At 35.9% G+C, this 17,983-nt stretch overlaps 1 protein-coding gene across 1 annotated transcript; it reads left to right on the top strand.

Moving 5' to 3' along the window:
- The first annotated feature begins 559 nt into the window (after nt 1-559).
- WDR44 (WD repeat domain 44) lies at nt 560-15,778 on the top strand. The gene is made up of 8 exons (XM_015563142.1): nt 560-707; nt 4,599-4,721; nt 8,479-8,670; nt 9,214-9,315; nt 9,521-9,636; nt 11,782-11,909; nt 12,310-12,432; nt 14,725-15,778. The coding sequence occupies exons 2-8, from the start codon at nt 4,623-4,625 to the stop codon at nt 14,817-14,819; spliced, it is 855 nt and encodes a 284-aa protein (XP_015418628.1). The 5' UTR covers nt 560-707; nt 4,599-4,622; the 3' UTR covers nt 14,820-15,778.
- Nucleotides 15,779-17,983: the final 2,205 nt, after the last annotated feature.

Below are 17,983 nucleotides of genomic sequence, written 5' to 3'. Positions count from 1 at the left end.
GCATACCCTTTTATGTAATGATGTTTACTTTGAATTTATTATAGTACACACAAACACTCCATCCATGCTTTTGTTCCGGCCCTCTGGTCCAGTTTAAGAACCCATTGTGGCCCTCGAGTCAAAAAGTTTTCCCACCCCTGTTTTAGAGCCTCCTCCTACTCCCTCCCACAAAAAACTTTCCCTTATGTCTAAGGATGAAAATTGTAGCATGTGCCCATTCCTAAACCAGTCATCACTGGGAAGGGGAATGAGTTTGTCTTGATTACCTTAGACTGATCATGATCACCCTCTGGTGCTGGCTCCTACCTCCCATGTAGCAACAGATGCTCAGAAAAGGACAAAGTACGGACTCTGTTAGGGAGGGAAAAGATTGTGATAGCATGATGTTCTTCAGTTAATGATCCTGGTTTGTTATTTGTTAGGTCAAGGAGGTAAAGAGGTGATAAATAACAGATTCAGCATAAATGGTGGTTTGCTTTTGCTGGATCAAAATTTCAATCAAGCATCGTACAAAATAATGAGAGAACAAATAGAGTGGGAAGAGTGGGAAGCTTTCCTTTTGCTAGTTTTAACATTTGTCTTTGTCTAAATAGGTATGCAGTGGAACTGATGAAGACACTGATGATAAAAATGCACCATTTCGACAACGGCCATTTTGCAAATATAAAGGACATACTGCTGATCTCCTTGATCTTTCATGGTCTAAAGTAGGAAATTTTTATTTGGATTGTATGTTAAGTCTGTGTAACTATGACTATAGGATAAAAACAAATGCTTTATTTCTATGATTGTCACACTGTCATGTATTTAAATGTTCATATATATTTTGTGGGCTCTATGTACAAACTAATTAAAGTTAAAAAAGATGTCACATTAGGCTCATAAGAAAATGTTTATATTACTTGACAACTTCTATTTGGATCTGTTTATATACTGTGTCTTTTTCCTCTTATAATTTTGCAAAGTATCCTCAGCAAAATGGATATGACTTCAATTATAAAGGTGAAGTCTGATCTATCTAATCAAGCCTGCTTTGGGGCTAATATACTACATTTGTGAAATTATTAATTTAGGCTTAACAATTATATTCTGTGAATCAATGATACATCTTAATTATGTGATTTTCCCCCTTAGAACAAAATTATTCCAGAAGTAGAAGTTCTGTTTTGCCACTTATCAAATATTTTTGCAGTTTTGTGAAAATTTAAAGAGAGATTTTAAATTTGATTTAGGTTCTTTGAAGCAGGAAACAGGCTTTGAATTTTGCATGGTACCTTTGATTTAATCTGTATTGAATTTGTCAGTAATCAGAATCGAAAATACATTAAGAATTCAGGGGGAATAATATTTAAAAGCCTTAAATTAAGAAAAGTCAACTGAGTTAACAAAATGCTACGAGGGATACCATTGATGCCTATATATTTTAAATATGTCAAGAGAACCTCATGTCCCACAAAGATATTGGTAATATGTATTGGCTAGTCAGGTTTTCTCTGAGCTCCAGCTTCGAAACATACCATTTATGAATTGCTGTCCCTGTCATACTTGTTTAGATGTCTGGATGCTTTTCATAACCCATCAGTTGTAATCTCTTTCTCTAACCTCCTGGAACAAGCTTGAGCCTCACCTTGTCGTCTGGTTTTAAACTGGGCCCTAATTTTGTCTTTGTACTCCTTTCCTACCCTGTGTGAAATCTGACCGAGTTGTCAGAAGATGGAAATTTAAAATGTTCTTATTCTGATAATCATATTCATCTGGAGCAAAAAATACAAAGCACATAACTGAGAATCTTGCACTCATTTTACTTCGTTAAAGCAAACAAATATTTTCTTTTCTGAAATGTCACACTAACTGGAAGATATTAGTTCTTCACTGACCACTGTATCAGTCAGGGTTCCCCAGAGTAATACAACCAAGAGCACGTGCATACATAAGGAGGTTTATTTTAAGGAACTGGCTCACACAATTGTGGGGGGAGGCAAGTAAACTTTCTTTTTTACTTAACCAGATTCTAAGCCCTTCAAGAGTAGGAACCAGATCTTATCTTACTATTCTTTTTCTTCAGTATCTAGCATAATTGGTGTTTACAGTGAGTTTTCTTTTTTGTGAAGACTTATTTTGTACTAGGTAACAAGAATTACCTTATTAGTTCTTATAATGTAACTGTGAGGTAGACAATAGTTCATTTTGTAGATTAGAAGAATGGGCCTCTGGCCTATCCAAGATTACAAAATTAGTTGTGGTTAGAACTTAGATTTGAATCTTATTTCTTTTACTCCCAAGACTATACTTAGTTTAATAAAATTATTTAACTTTACTTATTCAGTAAGTATTTATTGAACAGAAATCTCTTGGCATATTAGAGCTAATCTTAACATGTCTTCAGCATCTTCACTTCTAGGGTTATCTTCATGTTTTCATATACTTCAAGCAATGGACTATTGCAAGCATTGACTAAAGTTAGTTCTTTTTTTTTAAGGGTCAATCTTTTTAAAAAAAATATATTTTTATTGATTTCAGCAAGGAAGGAAGAGGGAGAGAGAGAAACATCAATGATGAGAGAGAATCATTGATCAGCTGCCTCCTGCACACCCCCTGCTGGGGATCAAGCTCGAAACCCAATCATATGCCCTTGACTAGAATCGAACCCGGGACTCTTCAGTCCCCAGGCTGATGCTCTAACCACTAAGCAAAACCAGCTAGGGCGAATAAAGTTAGTTTTAGTGAACAACAGACCATAGTTTTTTTTGTTGTTTTGTTTTGTTTTTGCTTTTATTGTTTTGTTGTTGTTGATCCTCGCCCTGGGATATTTTTCCCATTGATTTTTAGAGAGAGTAGAAGGGAGGAGAGAGACAGAGAGAAACATCAATGTGAGAAAGAGACATCAATTGCAGGCCGGGGATCAAGCCTGCAACCTAGGTGTGTGCCCTTGACCAGAATCGAACCCAAGATCCTTCAGTCCTCGGGCTGACACTAACCACTGAGAAAACCAGCTAGGGCTAATAAGTTCAGTTTTTATATAGTTGTTATTAACAGGAAATATAATTTAAACTGCACATACTCTTCAAAACTTTCCTGGAACTAAGTAGATATTGAAAATAAAAATAATTGTTATTAGATTTTTTAAGACTTTTTAAGTTGATTTGAGAGAGAGAGAGAGAGAGAGAGAGAGAGAGAGAGAGAGAGAGAAAGAGAGAAAGAAATGGATGTGAAAACAAAACATCAATCCATTGCCCTCCACCAGGGATGGAGCCCACAACCCAGGCAGGTGCCCTGACTAGGAATGGTACCAGCAACCTTTCAGTGCATGGGACAATGCCCAGCCAACTGAACCACACCAGCTGGGACTGTTATTATATGTTTTAAAATTATTATAAATCTTTCAAAATTCTGTGTTTTTTTCCTATTGTTTTCTGGGTTTTTTTATATATTTTTAAAGGTGTGTTTTTTTCTTTTGCAAAATTCTGTTTTTTAATGTCAATATACACCATCTATATGAAACTAGGTAAACCACATAAAATGTATACCTTATAAACTAGCCCAAATAGCATATATGTATCAATACATTTACATATCCAAATCAATATTTATGCTTAGTCTTTCTACATTTAAAGATGTAAGATTATTTCATTGCTTTAAATAAGTGACAGAGCATCTGGTTGTTTTCCATAACATGTGTTCTACTCAAGCACTCTACAGAATAGTGTAGTGGTCAGAGCCTGTACCTAGAGCCAGACTACCCACTCTGCCTCTGACATGTTGTGTATACAAATTATTTAACCTCTTTGCCTCAGTGTTCTCATTTGTAAAAGAGAATAATAATATAACTACTTCGTAGGGTTGCATTATAGTGCTAAGAACAATGTTTAGCACATTGTAAGTACTCATTAACTGTCATCATTACTTTAATTTGTTTAGCACATTTATGCATATCAAAGAATATTAGGATCTCAATGGGGTTTTCACATTCAGTGTGACTTGTTGATCTCCTCTTAAATAGATTGTGTTTAGAAATTAAAGAGCTCTGATAACTGGAAGCCTTTGACAGATAGATGTTTGGTTCCTGGATGATGGGCCTTCACAATGCCTAAATCAGTTATGTTAGCCTCTTCTACCTTTGAAAATTCTGTGATCTATTCTGAAACATTTGACAATTTCTGTTTTCTAATTTTCTTGCCTACAGTGTGACAGGTACACAATAACTTTTCATTTCATGCTGCATTATAGGGTAATATTTTTAAGGCATTTTAAATGACAGAGAATCCATGTGAGTTAAAATTCATCTGTATTGTCAATGTGAAAGTAACTGAACTGAAGTGACAATTAAATGAATAAATGCCTTATATTCATAGCTAAGTTCCAATATAATTCCAGAATACGTAATGTGAAAAAGTCTTAGAATCTAAGAAATATGATATTTACCTATTTCCAAAACATGGGGTCTTCCAAATGAATTAGATAATCTTTTGTTATTTCTCATGCTGTGTATAACAATACAAATAAAACTATTGTGGTACATAAAAACTAAAAGTTCATTTTTATTGTATATGTAGTTTTTCTCATATGGTGAAAAATAATCAATGGCAATTTTTCCGTAGAACTACTTTCTGCTCTCTTCTTCGATGGATAAAACAGTCAGGTTATGGCACATTTCCAGAAGAGAATGCCTTTGCTGTTTTCAGCATATAGATTTTGTTACTGCCATAGCTTTTCATCCAAGAGTAAGTAATTGTTTATACATGTTTTGTTATACTATAAGGAAGGTGAGGGAACCAGGCTTCTCTGGAGGGTAATTAGTGTATTAGTCAATCTGCTTGACTGACCAATCAAATAATGTATTAGCCAGTCTTGTGGGGTTGTAGTAGTAGTTTAATTGGCATCATTTTCAATGTAAAAAAATCCTTTACTATCTTTTCCTCTGGAAAGAAAGTAATTCATATGATTTCAACTAAAGGAGAAAAGTCTACTAACATGGAATTGCAGATTACCCATGTAGGATAGAGCCATCACATACATAAAACTAAATTAGTTTTAGTTCTTTGTATTCTATAAGCATAAGGAAGTCACATGTTGATTCTGCTTCACTAGCTAGGTGAAAAAGATGGAGTCCTTAAGCTGAACCTAGTTGATGTATGATTACTTTCCCTCTCCTTTGTTGATGTATGATTAAATTTCCAGTCATGTCCTTATCTCTATACTAGAGGCCCGGGGCATGAATTTGTGCACCAGTGGGGTCCCTCAGCCTGGCCTGTGGGATCGGGCTGAAACCAGCTCTGTGACATCCCCCAAGGGGTCCCAGATTGTGAGAGGGCGCAGGCGAGGCTGAGGGACCCCACCAGTGCACGATCGGGGCTGGGGAGGGACAGGAAGTTAGCCAGCCGGGGAGGGACCACGGGAGTGCTCCAGGGCTTGTCCAGCCAGTCTCACTCAGTCCTGATCGTCGGGACCCCAGCAGCAAGCTAACCTACCAGTCGGAGCATCTGCCCCCTAGTGGTCAGTGCATGTCATAGCAAGTAGTTGAGTGGCCTTAGCATATCATTAGCATATTACGCTTTGGTTGAACAGACAACTGGACATTTAGCATATTAGGCTTTTATTATATAGGATGTTAAGCATCCTTTGTCGTTTTTTACTGTATTTTTGTTGACACTATTACAGATGTCCCTCATTCCCCCCCTTTTGCCCAACCAGCCCTCCCTCCCTCTGGCCATCACCACTCTGTTTTTCTTTTTTCTAATCCTCACCTAAGGATATGTTTTTCATTGATTCTAGAGAGAGAGGAAGGGAGAGGGAAAGAAAGAAACATCAGTCTGTTGCATTTCATACACACCCCCACCATGGATCAAACCCACAACCCATCTATGTGCCCTGACCAAGAATCAAACCCACAGCCCTTTGGTGCTCAGGACGATGCTCTAACCAACTGATCCACACCTTTCAGGATCACACTGTTGTCTTTTTAATGCAATGTTTCAATTATATTCACATTTCTTCCTGTTTTTCCCCAGATTAAGAGAGAAGAGTGACTATTTTTGTTTCCCTCAATATAATTCCCCTCCCTGGGCAAGCTTATAACATAGGCAGTAGTAATTCTGAACCTTTAAAAGACTTAGTTAAGAACTTTTGAAAATTAAAAATGTTAAATCTATGTAAATACCTTATCAGTTATAACCATCAAGCATGTTGAGGCTTCTTTCGAATAACACCCCCACCTGTCACCCAATAGTACAATAAAAGGATGGATTTACCCCTCTTACCAACTGTGAGCAAAATCCTTTCCTGTACCTCTAACTATAATATATCAGCGGAAAGAGAGAACTTATCTATGTAGTACATTATTATTAAGGTTTCTCTTTAGTCAGTAATTTTTCTATACTTTTATTTCTTTTATTTTAGAAATTGAAAAGCCCTATTTCTAAGAAGTCTACTGACCTAAAGAGTTTTTAGGAGACTCTAGGGAAGAATGTGGTGATACTGACATTTTCTTAGGAAGTATAATTCTATTAAATGTTATCTGGAAGGAAGATAGTGGAGTTGTAAAAGAAATAGCAAAATGGAGGTACATATGCACATATACACGTATGTATGGCTGGATGGATGTAAATAAAATTCTGAATTGTAAGGTCAAGCTTTTCTACTGGTAGACATTGAGTCAAGCCTACTATACCATAGCCATAAAATAACCAACCTGTGTAGATTATCCTTGACAGGCTTCAGAGTTGGGTAAGAAGAATCATCTTTAGGGGAGAAGAGAATCTGTTTTTTTTGTTTTGGCATCCCAATTATCTGATTTCAGAGAGAGGGAGGGAGGGAGGGAAGGAGGAAGGAGAGAGAGAGAGAGACAGACATGGATGTGAGAGAGAAAGATTGATTGGTTGCCTCCCACTTGGTGCCCTGACCGGGTCCTGAACCTGCCACCTTTTGGTGTACATGATGACCCTCCAACCAACTGAACCACACATAGGCTAGGGCTATCTTTAATTCTTATGTTACCAAAGATTAGGCCAGCTTAATAATATGCCTGGTTTTATTTTAGAGCAGGATTTTTCAACCTTGGCACTGTTTACATTTTGGACTGGATAATTCTTTGTTTTAGATGGAGGGAAGGCTATTAGGATGTTTATGTGACCATCAAAAGTGTCTTCAACCCTGGTTGGTATGGCTCAGTGGGTTGAGTGTCATCCCATGCACTGAAGGGTCACTGGCTCAATTCCCAGTTAGGGCACGTGCCCCATTTGTGGACTCAATCCCCTATCAGGGTGCATGAAGGAGGCACTGATTGATGTTTCTCTATGTCCCTCCCCCTCTTCCTCTCCCTTCCTCTCTCTCTCTCTGGAATCAATAAAAAATATTTTTAAAGAATGTTTTAAGACACTGCTATATGTTCCCTAAGGGGCCATATTGCCCCCAATTGAGAACCCCTGGTTTAAAACTGAGAATTTGATTGAAAATTTGATTAGTGAAGTGATTCTCTGGTGACATGGTGTCAGAGTACCAAAAATTGGCTGGTTCTGTGGGCTGACTGGCATTACTCTTTTGTCCAGTTGTTAACATGTGTCCCAGAGAAGGCTATGGACAAATGTATCATTATAGGATGGTTTTTCCCAAAACATGTTTCTTGAAGGTAATAGCCCTGCTAAATGTTCCTATCCTGACCCTATACCAACTCTCCACAAAAAAGTCCATGGTTAAATAAGCTGGAAAATGCTACCTACTTTATCCCCTTTTTGGAACTGAGAATCTTGTTTAATTTTCTGTAACCCGGAGTTTTTCAAATTTCATCATAGAACCCTTCTCCTACACAATATACATTTCAACATATTATCTATTAATATCCATACTTTGAGAAAAGCAGTTTAAGGCTATGATAAAGTGATCACAATGTCAATGTGCAGCCAAGGTTAAGAACCACTGCTCTAAAATGAAATACTGTGTTTTCTTTTTTCTTCCTTTTTTTTTTTTTTTTTCGAGAGAGAGAAACATTGATCGGTTACCTCCCCTACACACCTCAACAAGGAATCAAACCTGCAACCTTTTGGTGTTGCTCCAACCAACTGAGCTACACTGTCCAGGAAAATACTGTGTTTTCTCATTGTTGTTATTTTTTAATATATTTTTATTGATTTCAGAGAGGAAGGAAGAGGGAGAGAGAGAAAAACATCAATGATGAGAGAGAATCATTGATTAACTGCCTCCTGCACATCCCACACTGGGGGTCAAGCCCACAACCTAGGCATGTGCCCCAACTGGGAATCAAACCACAACCTCCTGGTCCATAGGTTGATGCTCAACCACTGAGCCATGCCAGCCAGGCCTAATTGTTGTGATTTTTAGTGAATAAAGTAATGTGTACTTGAATAATACTTTTAAAATGAGATCTACATATTTTAAACATTTTTAATAGAGTTAATGAATTGATTTAATGAGTTTTCTTGATGTGGTAGAATGAAGCTTTCTAAAATTTTGTCACATTTTTAGGATGACAGGTATTTTCTGAGTGGTTCATTGGATGGAAAGCTCCGCCTTTGGAACATACCTGACAAAAAAGTGGCTTTGTGGAATGAAGTAGATGGTCAAACAAAATTGATCACAGCTGCAAATTTCTGTCAGAATGGCAAATATGCAGTGATTGGGACATATGATGGCAGGTGCATTTTCTATGATACAGAGGTAAATGACTATCTTGTATAAATTATGTAATTGAATAATTAGTAAAACACTTTTGTGGTTTTGAATAAGTTGTTGTATCCCCGCTGTACTTTAACTGCCTTATCTGTAAACTAGAGGCCTAGTACACAACATTTGTGCATTGGGGGTGGGGGTGAGGGGAGTCTTTCAGCCGAGCCCTTGCCCTCTCACAGTCTGGGACTTCTCCCTGGGCCTAAGCCAGCAGGCAGACATCCCCCCAGGGGTCCTTAGCGCTGCCATGGAGGCAGGAGAGGCTCCTGCCACCACCACTGTGCTCGCCAGCTGTGAGCCTGGCTTCTGGCTAAGCGACGCTCCCCCTGTGGGAGCACGCTGACCACCAGGGGGCAGCTCCTGCGTTGACCATCAGCCCCCTAGTGGTCAGTGTGCATCATAGTGACCGCTCAATTTGCATATTAGGGTTTTATTATATAGGATTGGGGCACATATTACCATGTCTGTGAGTTTTCAGATGACCTTTGAGGTTCCTTCTATTTCTGATCTTTTAAATATGTGATTTCTTTTTAGCATTTGAAATACCACACACAAATACATGTACGATCTACCAGAGGACGCAACAAGGTTGGAAGAAAAATTACCGGCATTGAGCCTTTACCAGGAGAAAATAAGGTACTAAGTATTCAAAACCATCTCTCTCCATACTATGTATAGGTTCCTGAAAGTTAGTTCTTAATATCTTGGCTAAGAATATATTCCCTTTCTTGTGGGATACTGCTTTTTCTAGTTGTGTATGTGTATACACCCTTTTTATAAATTATAGCTTAACTTAGATTAAAAGATTATATATTTAACTTTTCCCTTGATTTATTTTTAGATACTGGTAACCTCAAATGACTCCAGAATCAGACTATATGATCTTAGAGATTTGTCACTTTCCATGAAGTATAAGGGTTATGTCAACAGCAGCAGCCAGATCAAAGCAAGTTTCAGGTAAATTGGCAATGAGAAATTCCCAAAAGAGATCAGAATATTTCTCCCGCATTCCCGTTTTCCATTGATCTACTAGGCCTTATGTCTATATTATGTCTTTAGTTTCTTTGCACTTTTACAACTGGTATCTCATGCTATCCTCATACAATACTTACAGTCCACCTGCATGGTATTTAGAGTTAGAATTGCCCCTAATCTGCAGATGAAGAAACCAAAACCCAGTAAATTAAGTAATTTGCCTAAAGTTGGCACTAGTCGGTGCAGAGCCAGAATTAGAAGACTCCCAGCTCTAGAATTTGTGCTTTTGTACTTTTATGTGAAGGTTTTTTTAGAGTAGTTTACCACCCACCCCACTCATGATCTTGATCCTTTTAGGTACAGAAGCTAATAAAGCTTTTAACAGCCTGAAATACAGTGTTCTATATTTACACCTTTACATATCATTATCATTTGAACTCTTCGGGCTCTGAAGGCTCTCTTGAATTACCTGCCTCTTTTTAACCCTCTTTCCTTTATTCCTTTTCTTAGAAGTTCTTATTTCTTCTGTAATTACCAGGTACAGTAGTCTCCCCCTTTATCCGTGGTTTTGCTTTCCGCAGTTTCAGGTACCCATGGTGAACCATGATCCAAAAATATTAAAAGAAAAGTTACAGAAATAAACAATAAGTTTTAAATAGTGACTCATTCAGGGTAACACGATAAAATGTGTGCCTTCCCACCAAAAACATGAATCATTTCTTTGCTCAGTATATCCATGCTGTGTATACACAACATTTCAAGAGAGAGAGATCACATTCACATAACTTATTACAGTACGTTGTTATAATTGTTCTGTTTTACTATTGTTTATCTTTTACTATGCCTAATTTATAAACTAAACTTTATCATAGGTATCTGTAGTCATGCACTGCTTAACAATAGGGATACATTCTAAGAAATGCGTTGTTAGGCAATTTGCTTATGGAACATCGTTGAGTTCACTTACGGAAACCTAGATGATATAGCCACTACACAACTAGACCATATGGTATAACCTATTGCCCCTGGGTCACAAACCTATACAGCATGTTACTATACTGGACTGTAAGCAATTATAACACAGTGGTAAGTATTTGTATATCTAAACATAGAAATGGTACAGTAAAAATATGGTGTAAAAGATTAAAAAATGCTATACCTGTATAGGCACTTACCATGACTGGAGCTTGCAGGACTGAAAGTTGCTCTGGGTAAGTCAGTGAGTGAGTGGTAAGTGAATGTGAAGGCCTAGGACATTACTGTAGACTTTACAAACACTGCACACTTAGGCTACACTAAATTTATAAAACTTGATATTAAATCAAGCCCACAAGAAAATGATGCAATCAAGAAACTCCATAAACTCAAGATATAAGAAGCTGCTACCAGTGTAAAATGGCATACTGTTTCACAGCAAACTTTTTATTTTAAGTAGAAAGAGTTACACTCTAAAATTATAATGTATAGTATAGTAAATAATAACTCAGTGACGTTTATCATCACTATCAAGTATTAGGAACTGTACATAGTTGTATGTGCTATACTTTTATATGTCTGGCAGGACAGTTGGTTTCTTTATACTAACATCACAAACACGTGAGAAATGTATTGCATGAAGGCACTGCAATAGCTATAATGTCACTAGGTGATAGGAAATCTTCCACTCCATTATAATCTAAGGGGCCACCATGGTATATGAGCCCCATCATTGACCAAAGCATTGTTATTTGGTGCATGACCATATGTATAGGAAAAACATAGGATATATAGGGTTTGGTACTATGTGTGGTTTCAGGCAACCACAGACGGTCTTGGAATATATCCTCTGTGGAAAAGGGGGACTATTGTAATTATCCAGTAAGTTAATTGGTAAAATACTCTGGTTCTCTCTTTCATCTCTTGAGGCTTTCCTGCTAGCATGGTAATCTAGAGCTTTGATGAAAATACTAATGCTTCTGGCCCCCATATCAAACCTACACTGTCATCACCTCTAGAGTGAGAATAGGAGTCTATAGTTCAACAAAATTCTTCTGGGTGTTTTCTTATGTGTTTTAAAGTAGGAAGTTCTGATAGAGGGGAAACCTAAAAAAATTACTGAGGTGTTTGTTTTTCTTCTCCAAATTTTAGCCATGATTTTAGTTACCTCGTTAGTGGCTCAGAAGATAAATATGTTTATATCTGGAGTACTTACCATGACCTAAGCAAGTTTACTTCAGTCAGGAGAGATCGTAACGACTTTTGGGAAGGTATTAAAGGTAAGTAAATGCCTACTCATATGTGTCTTTTATAAGTGAATAAAGTTAAAATGAATAAATTTAAAGTGCAATGTACTAGAAGCAAATTTGTATAGACATTATTTCAAAGGGGCTGATATATGTGCTTTTGCTTTGTGTTTGGCTTTGTTGGATATTTCCATGCCAAGGAAGAACTTATACTTGTGTAAAATTTGAGAAGTCATGGGATCTCAAAACTTGTATATGGTATTTTCTTTTAGAAAATATATTTGGGTTTTAAATAGTTCGTAGTTACTTATATGTTAGTTTTAAAAGATATTTGGATGTAACATACACTATTGTATTTTTGCATATTTTACTCTCTGTCTTGATGTTTAGAATTGGATTTATTAGTTATCCTGAAGTAAATTTTTCTCCCCAGCACATAATGCAGTTGTTACATCAGCCATCTTTGCCCCTAACCCAAGCTTGATGTTGTCTTTGGATGTGCAATCTGAAAAGTCAGAAAGTGAAGATGCTGAAGTTTTAGATACCATACCCTCTGGTAGGTACTCATATTGTATTTGTTCTACTTTTTATCTAGTCAGCATTTTGTAACCTAATTGACCTAATATTGGGTATTGTGAGGTTTTCATAACTGTGAAGAATATTTTTGTTTACAACATGATTGTAAGATACCGATTTCTGAACATTTCAGTAACATAGTTTTTGCAAGTTTTACTTTTTAAATTCACTTGGGAATTAAAAATGAAAAATTTGAAAGTTCTTAATTTCTTCTATGGGCAGCTATTTTCCTTGGAGAAATGTAAACAAAAACATACAAATACAAATTTTATTATGTTTTCTTCTACTAGACTAATTTCTGTGAGGACAGAGAGTTTATATATCTTATTTGTTGTAGTGCCAGTGCCTAACACAGTGCTTGCCTGTATATAGTAGCTGCTTAATAAACATTTGCTGAATAAATGAATTAAACCAAAATGAAAGCAGTGTTTTTTTCTACTTGCCACAAATTTATAGTTTCTCTTAGGTAGCTATTTACAAGCCTGTAATTTCTCGCCATTTGTAGCATATGCTTTCAGAACAAGTACTAATTCTAGCTCTCTAAAATGCTCAGATTAGGAAGTGAAAAGAAGCCACCATGTAATACTGAGTGCCAATTATGTAAAAAATGGTCCTTAAGAGTATAAAACCATGTAAATTTGGACCAGTTGTTAATGAAAACAAGTTTGTATGATTAAAATCACTTGCAGAAGAGTTCAGTAAATGTGTTTTCTCACTTTAGAGACTACAACCAGGCCTTTTAGAAAGTTGTAAAGCCACAGCAATACAGTGTACAAAAGGTGCTTCTAAAAGTATTGGAATGCTTAAAAGTTATTTCCCCTATGGTGTTATTTGCCCTGCACACTATACTAAATATACTATTTTTTCTGTCTGTTAAGAAAAATTTTGATAGCAAAGCTGAACTTCAGTCTAGCACTTTTAAATTACAGGATCTAAAAATAAAATGACAGAATTATTAAACCTTTACTAAGTGCCTGTTTGGAAATATTTCTTTTCATTTTATTTTTTTCTAAATCTAACTTAAGTCATTTGGTTTTTTTTCTCTTTTCTTTTCCCCCAGTTATCTTTTAACAATCTATACATGTCCCCTACACATTTCCCAGAAAATTCTAGCTTTTAAAACAATTTGAAGAAAAATGAAAAGTACTATTCTTTGAACTTCTTTGTAGAGACACAACTTTTAATGGTCGTGGTTAGATTTGTGTTTGGTTTTTTACCTATAAATGTATATTCTAAGAATAAATTCTTAAACCCAGGATATGATATGATAAATTATATCTGATTGCTTTCTCTTTATTCCCGATATATTTGGCAATGTAAGCTTCAATTTTCCTCATATGTAAGTAAAATGGTGAAAATACCCAGTTTACAAAGTTGTGATAAGAGTTGAAAATAACATATATAAAGTGCCTACCAAAAGCCTGGCATGTAGTCAACATTACCATTATCATCTTCATTATTATCGTATATGATGAATTATTTTTTCTCTAGCCTTTCTCATATCCCTAAGTCCTTTGCTGCTGCTCCTGCTGCATAACACTACTTTGAGATATGCCTCGAGGATAGGAAGGAATGTTCAAAGGCTTAGGATATGTTCTTAGCAAATCTAAGTGAAACCATTTTGTATAACTCATCCTGTACACAGCTTTCCAGTTAAAGTTTGTATTATTTTCTTCCTTACTATTCAGTCCTTAAATCCACAAGTGTTGTCTATGCATAATAGAATTAGTTTACACTGAATTTTGTTAAATATAACGGGTAATACAAGAGATAAGCATTTTTCCCATTCACCATCACTAGTCACATAGCTCTTCAGTATGGACTGTAAAGGGAAAAGGCACTATCAGCATTCACAAATCGATCATATGTACTTCATTTCATGGCAATGTGTTCTGCTGTGTAATAAACCTTACCATCAGCCTCATTAGAGAACCCTGTTAGCAACAGACTTGCCCAGCCAGCACTCTAGTCTCCTGCCACGAAATGACACATTAGACAACTTAGAGACCTAGACTACCTGGGAGTAAATACATGCCTCCAGGTCCCAAGGGACTGTAATGTACAAGTCAGGGAAAGACCAGGTAAGTGGAAGTGAACCTCAGAGAGGAGAGGCACAAGAGGAAGAAAGGATTACAGGATTGAGCCAGGAGAGAGAGAGAGAGAAGAGGCAGAGAGAGGATCTTCTACCCCAAAGGTCATGGGCATGTGACAATTGTTAACAGCAGACTTAATAATCCTTTTAAATCAACTAATATTTTTTTATGTTTTTAAGGTATTATGAAGACAGATAATACAGAAGTTCTTCTCTCTGCTGACTTCACTGGAGCAATCAAAGTATTTATTAACAAAAGGAAAAATGTATCTTAATTTGAAATGCCATTTAAATAAATACATCAGTAACTTTATGTATCAGAATTGAAAAAAATTATAGTGTTTTAGGCTAACATCCTTTTTTTAATTTTTGTGGGAAGATATTCAAATATAATATATTTTTTGAGAGGCAGTGTTAATGATCTAGTAAACCCTGGACTGATAAACTAGAAAGGAATGTGGCTAGAATAACATTGCCAAATATTAGGCTTTACATTTGTTATATTTGTGTTTTTGTTATATAATTGTGAACATGCACAGGTTTTTGCATGAAAATATATTAATATATTAATCCCATGTGTGTGCCTTTTGGTTACATGCACTAAATCTTAACAAAGTTAAATTATTTCAATGGCTCTTTTGGCCTCTTACTGGGGAAGGAGTCTTGTTTCTAGCTTAAACAATTTCTTTTGCACAAAATTTCATTTTTAAGAAAAGTGGTATCTTTTGACTGAGTTATTGTTTTAAAAATGTTATATAGGTTTTCAGTAGGTCAACAACCATGTGTAAATGGTTTTTATAAATTTCTCAATTTGGAGACAAGATTTTGTTTGTGGTCTAAATTGTGGACTTAATGATTCTTTTCTTTGTATGTATATATATATAATTTTTTTGCCACACTGGAGCACAATGTTTCTATGTAAAGATTTTTTTTCATTCTTTATCCATGAGCACCAGGCTTTGCTCACTTAAAAAAAAATTAAGCCGCATTAAGGAGTGAGTCTTCTTTTTTACAATAATGTAAAATTGAACTGTTTACATTTTTTTAAAACATTGTAGTTTTAAAAACTAAGCTGTTTTGTTTTGTGTTATTGAACTTGAAAGCCTTTGTAAATATTGATATAATGTACCAATGAAATAACATCTGGGGCAATGGTACCCTGATCATGTCATTGATGATTAGCATATGTTTCTGAAAATTAAATAGTTTATTAAAAGTTGGTCACCAACACCTGCTAAAAATGTGACTTTATTTTCAGATGACATTGATAATTTGAGAAATGCAAGACAAAGTCTTGTTTTATAATTTGATTTTTAGCAAGCAGGCGGCCAGATTTTAAACCCCTAAATTACAGTGCATTAGCTACATACCTCTGAGAAAAAAAGAAAATTTAATTCTGGTTCTAAAATGAACATTGCTGAGTTTATCTGTATGCTTAAATGTTTTTACTACATTTGTTTTCAATATGTAAGCAAGAAGCTGGAGAGCCATGATCATATCCTTGTTAATCAGCATGATCTTGGAGTGGTCTGGATTTTCTAGTTACTAATTGAATATTGTTTGCCTAGGTGTTACCCCTGTGCTGATTTCTTCCTCTTATCAATGCTGTACTCTCTTTCCCCCTCCTCTCTGCTCTCCTTACTCCCCTGTTCTCATCTCTGTCTGCTCACTCTTCTGTATTTTACCCAACAGATAGAGTAGTAATGCCATTGGCTTTCTGACTAGTCTTTTCCTTTTTTTTTTTCTTTTTTTTGGTCTCATGGTCTGGAATCGTCTAGGCCAGCGGTTCTCAACCTGTGGGATGCGACCCTTTTGGGGGTCGAACGAACCCTTTCACAGGGTTCACCTATGACCATCGGAAAACACATATATAATTACATACTGTTTTTGTGATTAATCACTATGCTCTAATTAAGTTCAATTTGTAACAATGAAATTGGGGGTCACCACAACATGAGGAACTGTATTAAAGGGTCGCGGCATTAGGACGGTTGAGAACCACTGGTCTGGAGTTTCAAAGAACTTGATGTCCATAGGTCTTTGAGGCAGCTCAGCTTTCACTGACTTCTTCCTGAGGAGGACTTGTAGTCTGCTGTGGTGCTGGTCATTTCAACTGCAGATAACTGGGGTGTTGCCAGATGACTATTTCCAGATGGTTTTATGTGGTTTCTTGAACAAAAAGGCAAAAAATAATTGGGATGCCAGCTTAAGAGAATAATACTGACACTTTTAAGTTGAGTCTTAAAGTGTTTGTCATCACTATATAAATACACTACAAAGTTACAAGTCAGAAAGTGAAGTTGAAAGGTAGCGTCAAGATGTATACAAAGAAAAACTGAACAATATTCTTCCCAAAAATGAATATTAGAGACTCACTGTAATAAATGATGTGGTATTCTCGAAAGGAGTGCAGATTCTAGAATCAGATAAACTTAATTTGGTTCCCTCTATTAGCATATTCCTTGGGCAAGCTATTTATCCTACATTAATTTCCATTTCCTTAACTGTAATATGAGAATACCTAACTGAAATTGTAAAGATTTACTGAGAAATTGTGTATGTATAAAGTTTAGTGCCTACACAAAGGCTGTAGTACTCAACAAACATACATTTTTAACTGCCTCTTCTGAATCCCTGAGTCCCCTACTAGATGGTGTGTGTGTGTGTGTGTGTGAGTGTGTGTCTGTGTGTGTCTGTGTGTGTAAGCACTTTCTAGATATTGGGATTTCATGAACAAATAGCATTTTAGGGATTGACGCAGGGCACTGAATTTTTTGCCAGCTCAACACTTTTTAAACTGCCACCATCTACTTTCACTTCTTCAAAAAAGAGAGAACATTTTAGTACTAAAAAAAAGTCAAGTACAATCTTACCATCTTAGAGCAAGAAAATCATGTATTAAAGTGAATAAACCTAGCTTTTAAAAAAAAATAACCATATTACCTTATTTTCCAATTTCTCCTTTGGTTAAAATGTTATCGTTGACTTGGTGTAAAAAGCTGAGAACCACTGTGCTAGATGAAAAAGTTTAAAACCAATTTTCATTAAAATTTCTTTGAAGAATCATGGTGTGTTTTTTTTCTTGTCTTATTTACCTCAATTGGAAATGAAATATGAATGATTCGGCATAATTTAGCATACCATTTCCTCTGGTCCTCAAATTGTACAGCTGGGCAGTGACTTTTTTATTCTTTGAAATATATGTTAAAAATTAATATATCCACCCCCAAAATTCCATTTTTGAGAGAGGCCAGTTCTCTCCCACTGATGTGAAAAAATCAAATTATCAGAATATTTTTAAGTACCTTCATTATTGTGAGGATTCAAGTTAAAGACATTTTGGGGATTTACTATTTCCCCATAAGTTTTCAAAGGAAAAACATTTCCAACTTCACTGATTTCTAGCATCCTGCCTTATTTATTAAGCAGATGTTTATTG

This window comes from Myotis davidii, unplaced genomic scaffold (genome assembly GCF_000327345.1).
Source record: "Myotis davidii unplaced genomic scaffold, ASM32734v1 scaffold798, whole genome shotgun sequence".
NCBI classification, from domain to species: Eukaryota; Metazoa; Chordata; class Mammalia; order Chiroptera; family Vespertilionidae; genus Myotis; species Myotis davidii.
The sequence above is the reverse complement of the archived record's forward strand: the minus strand, read 5'-3'. Positions and strand labels throughout refer to the sequence as shown.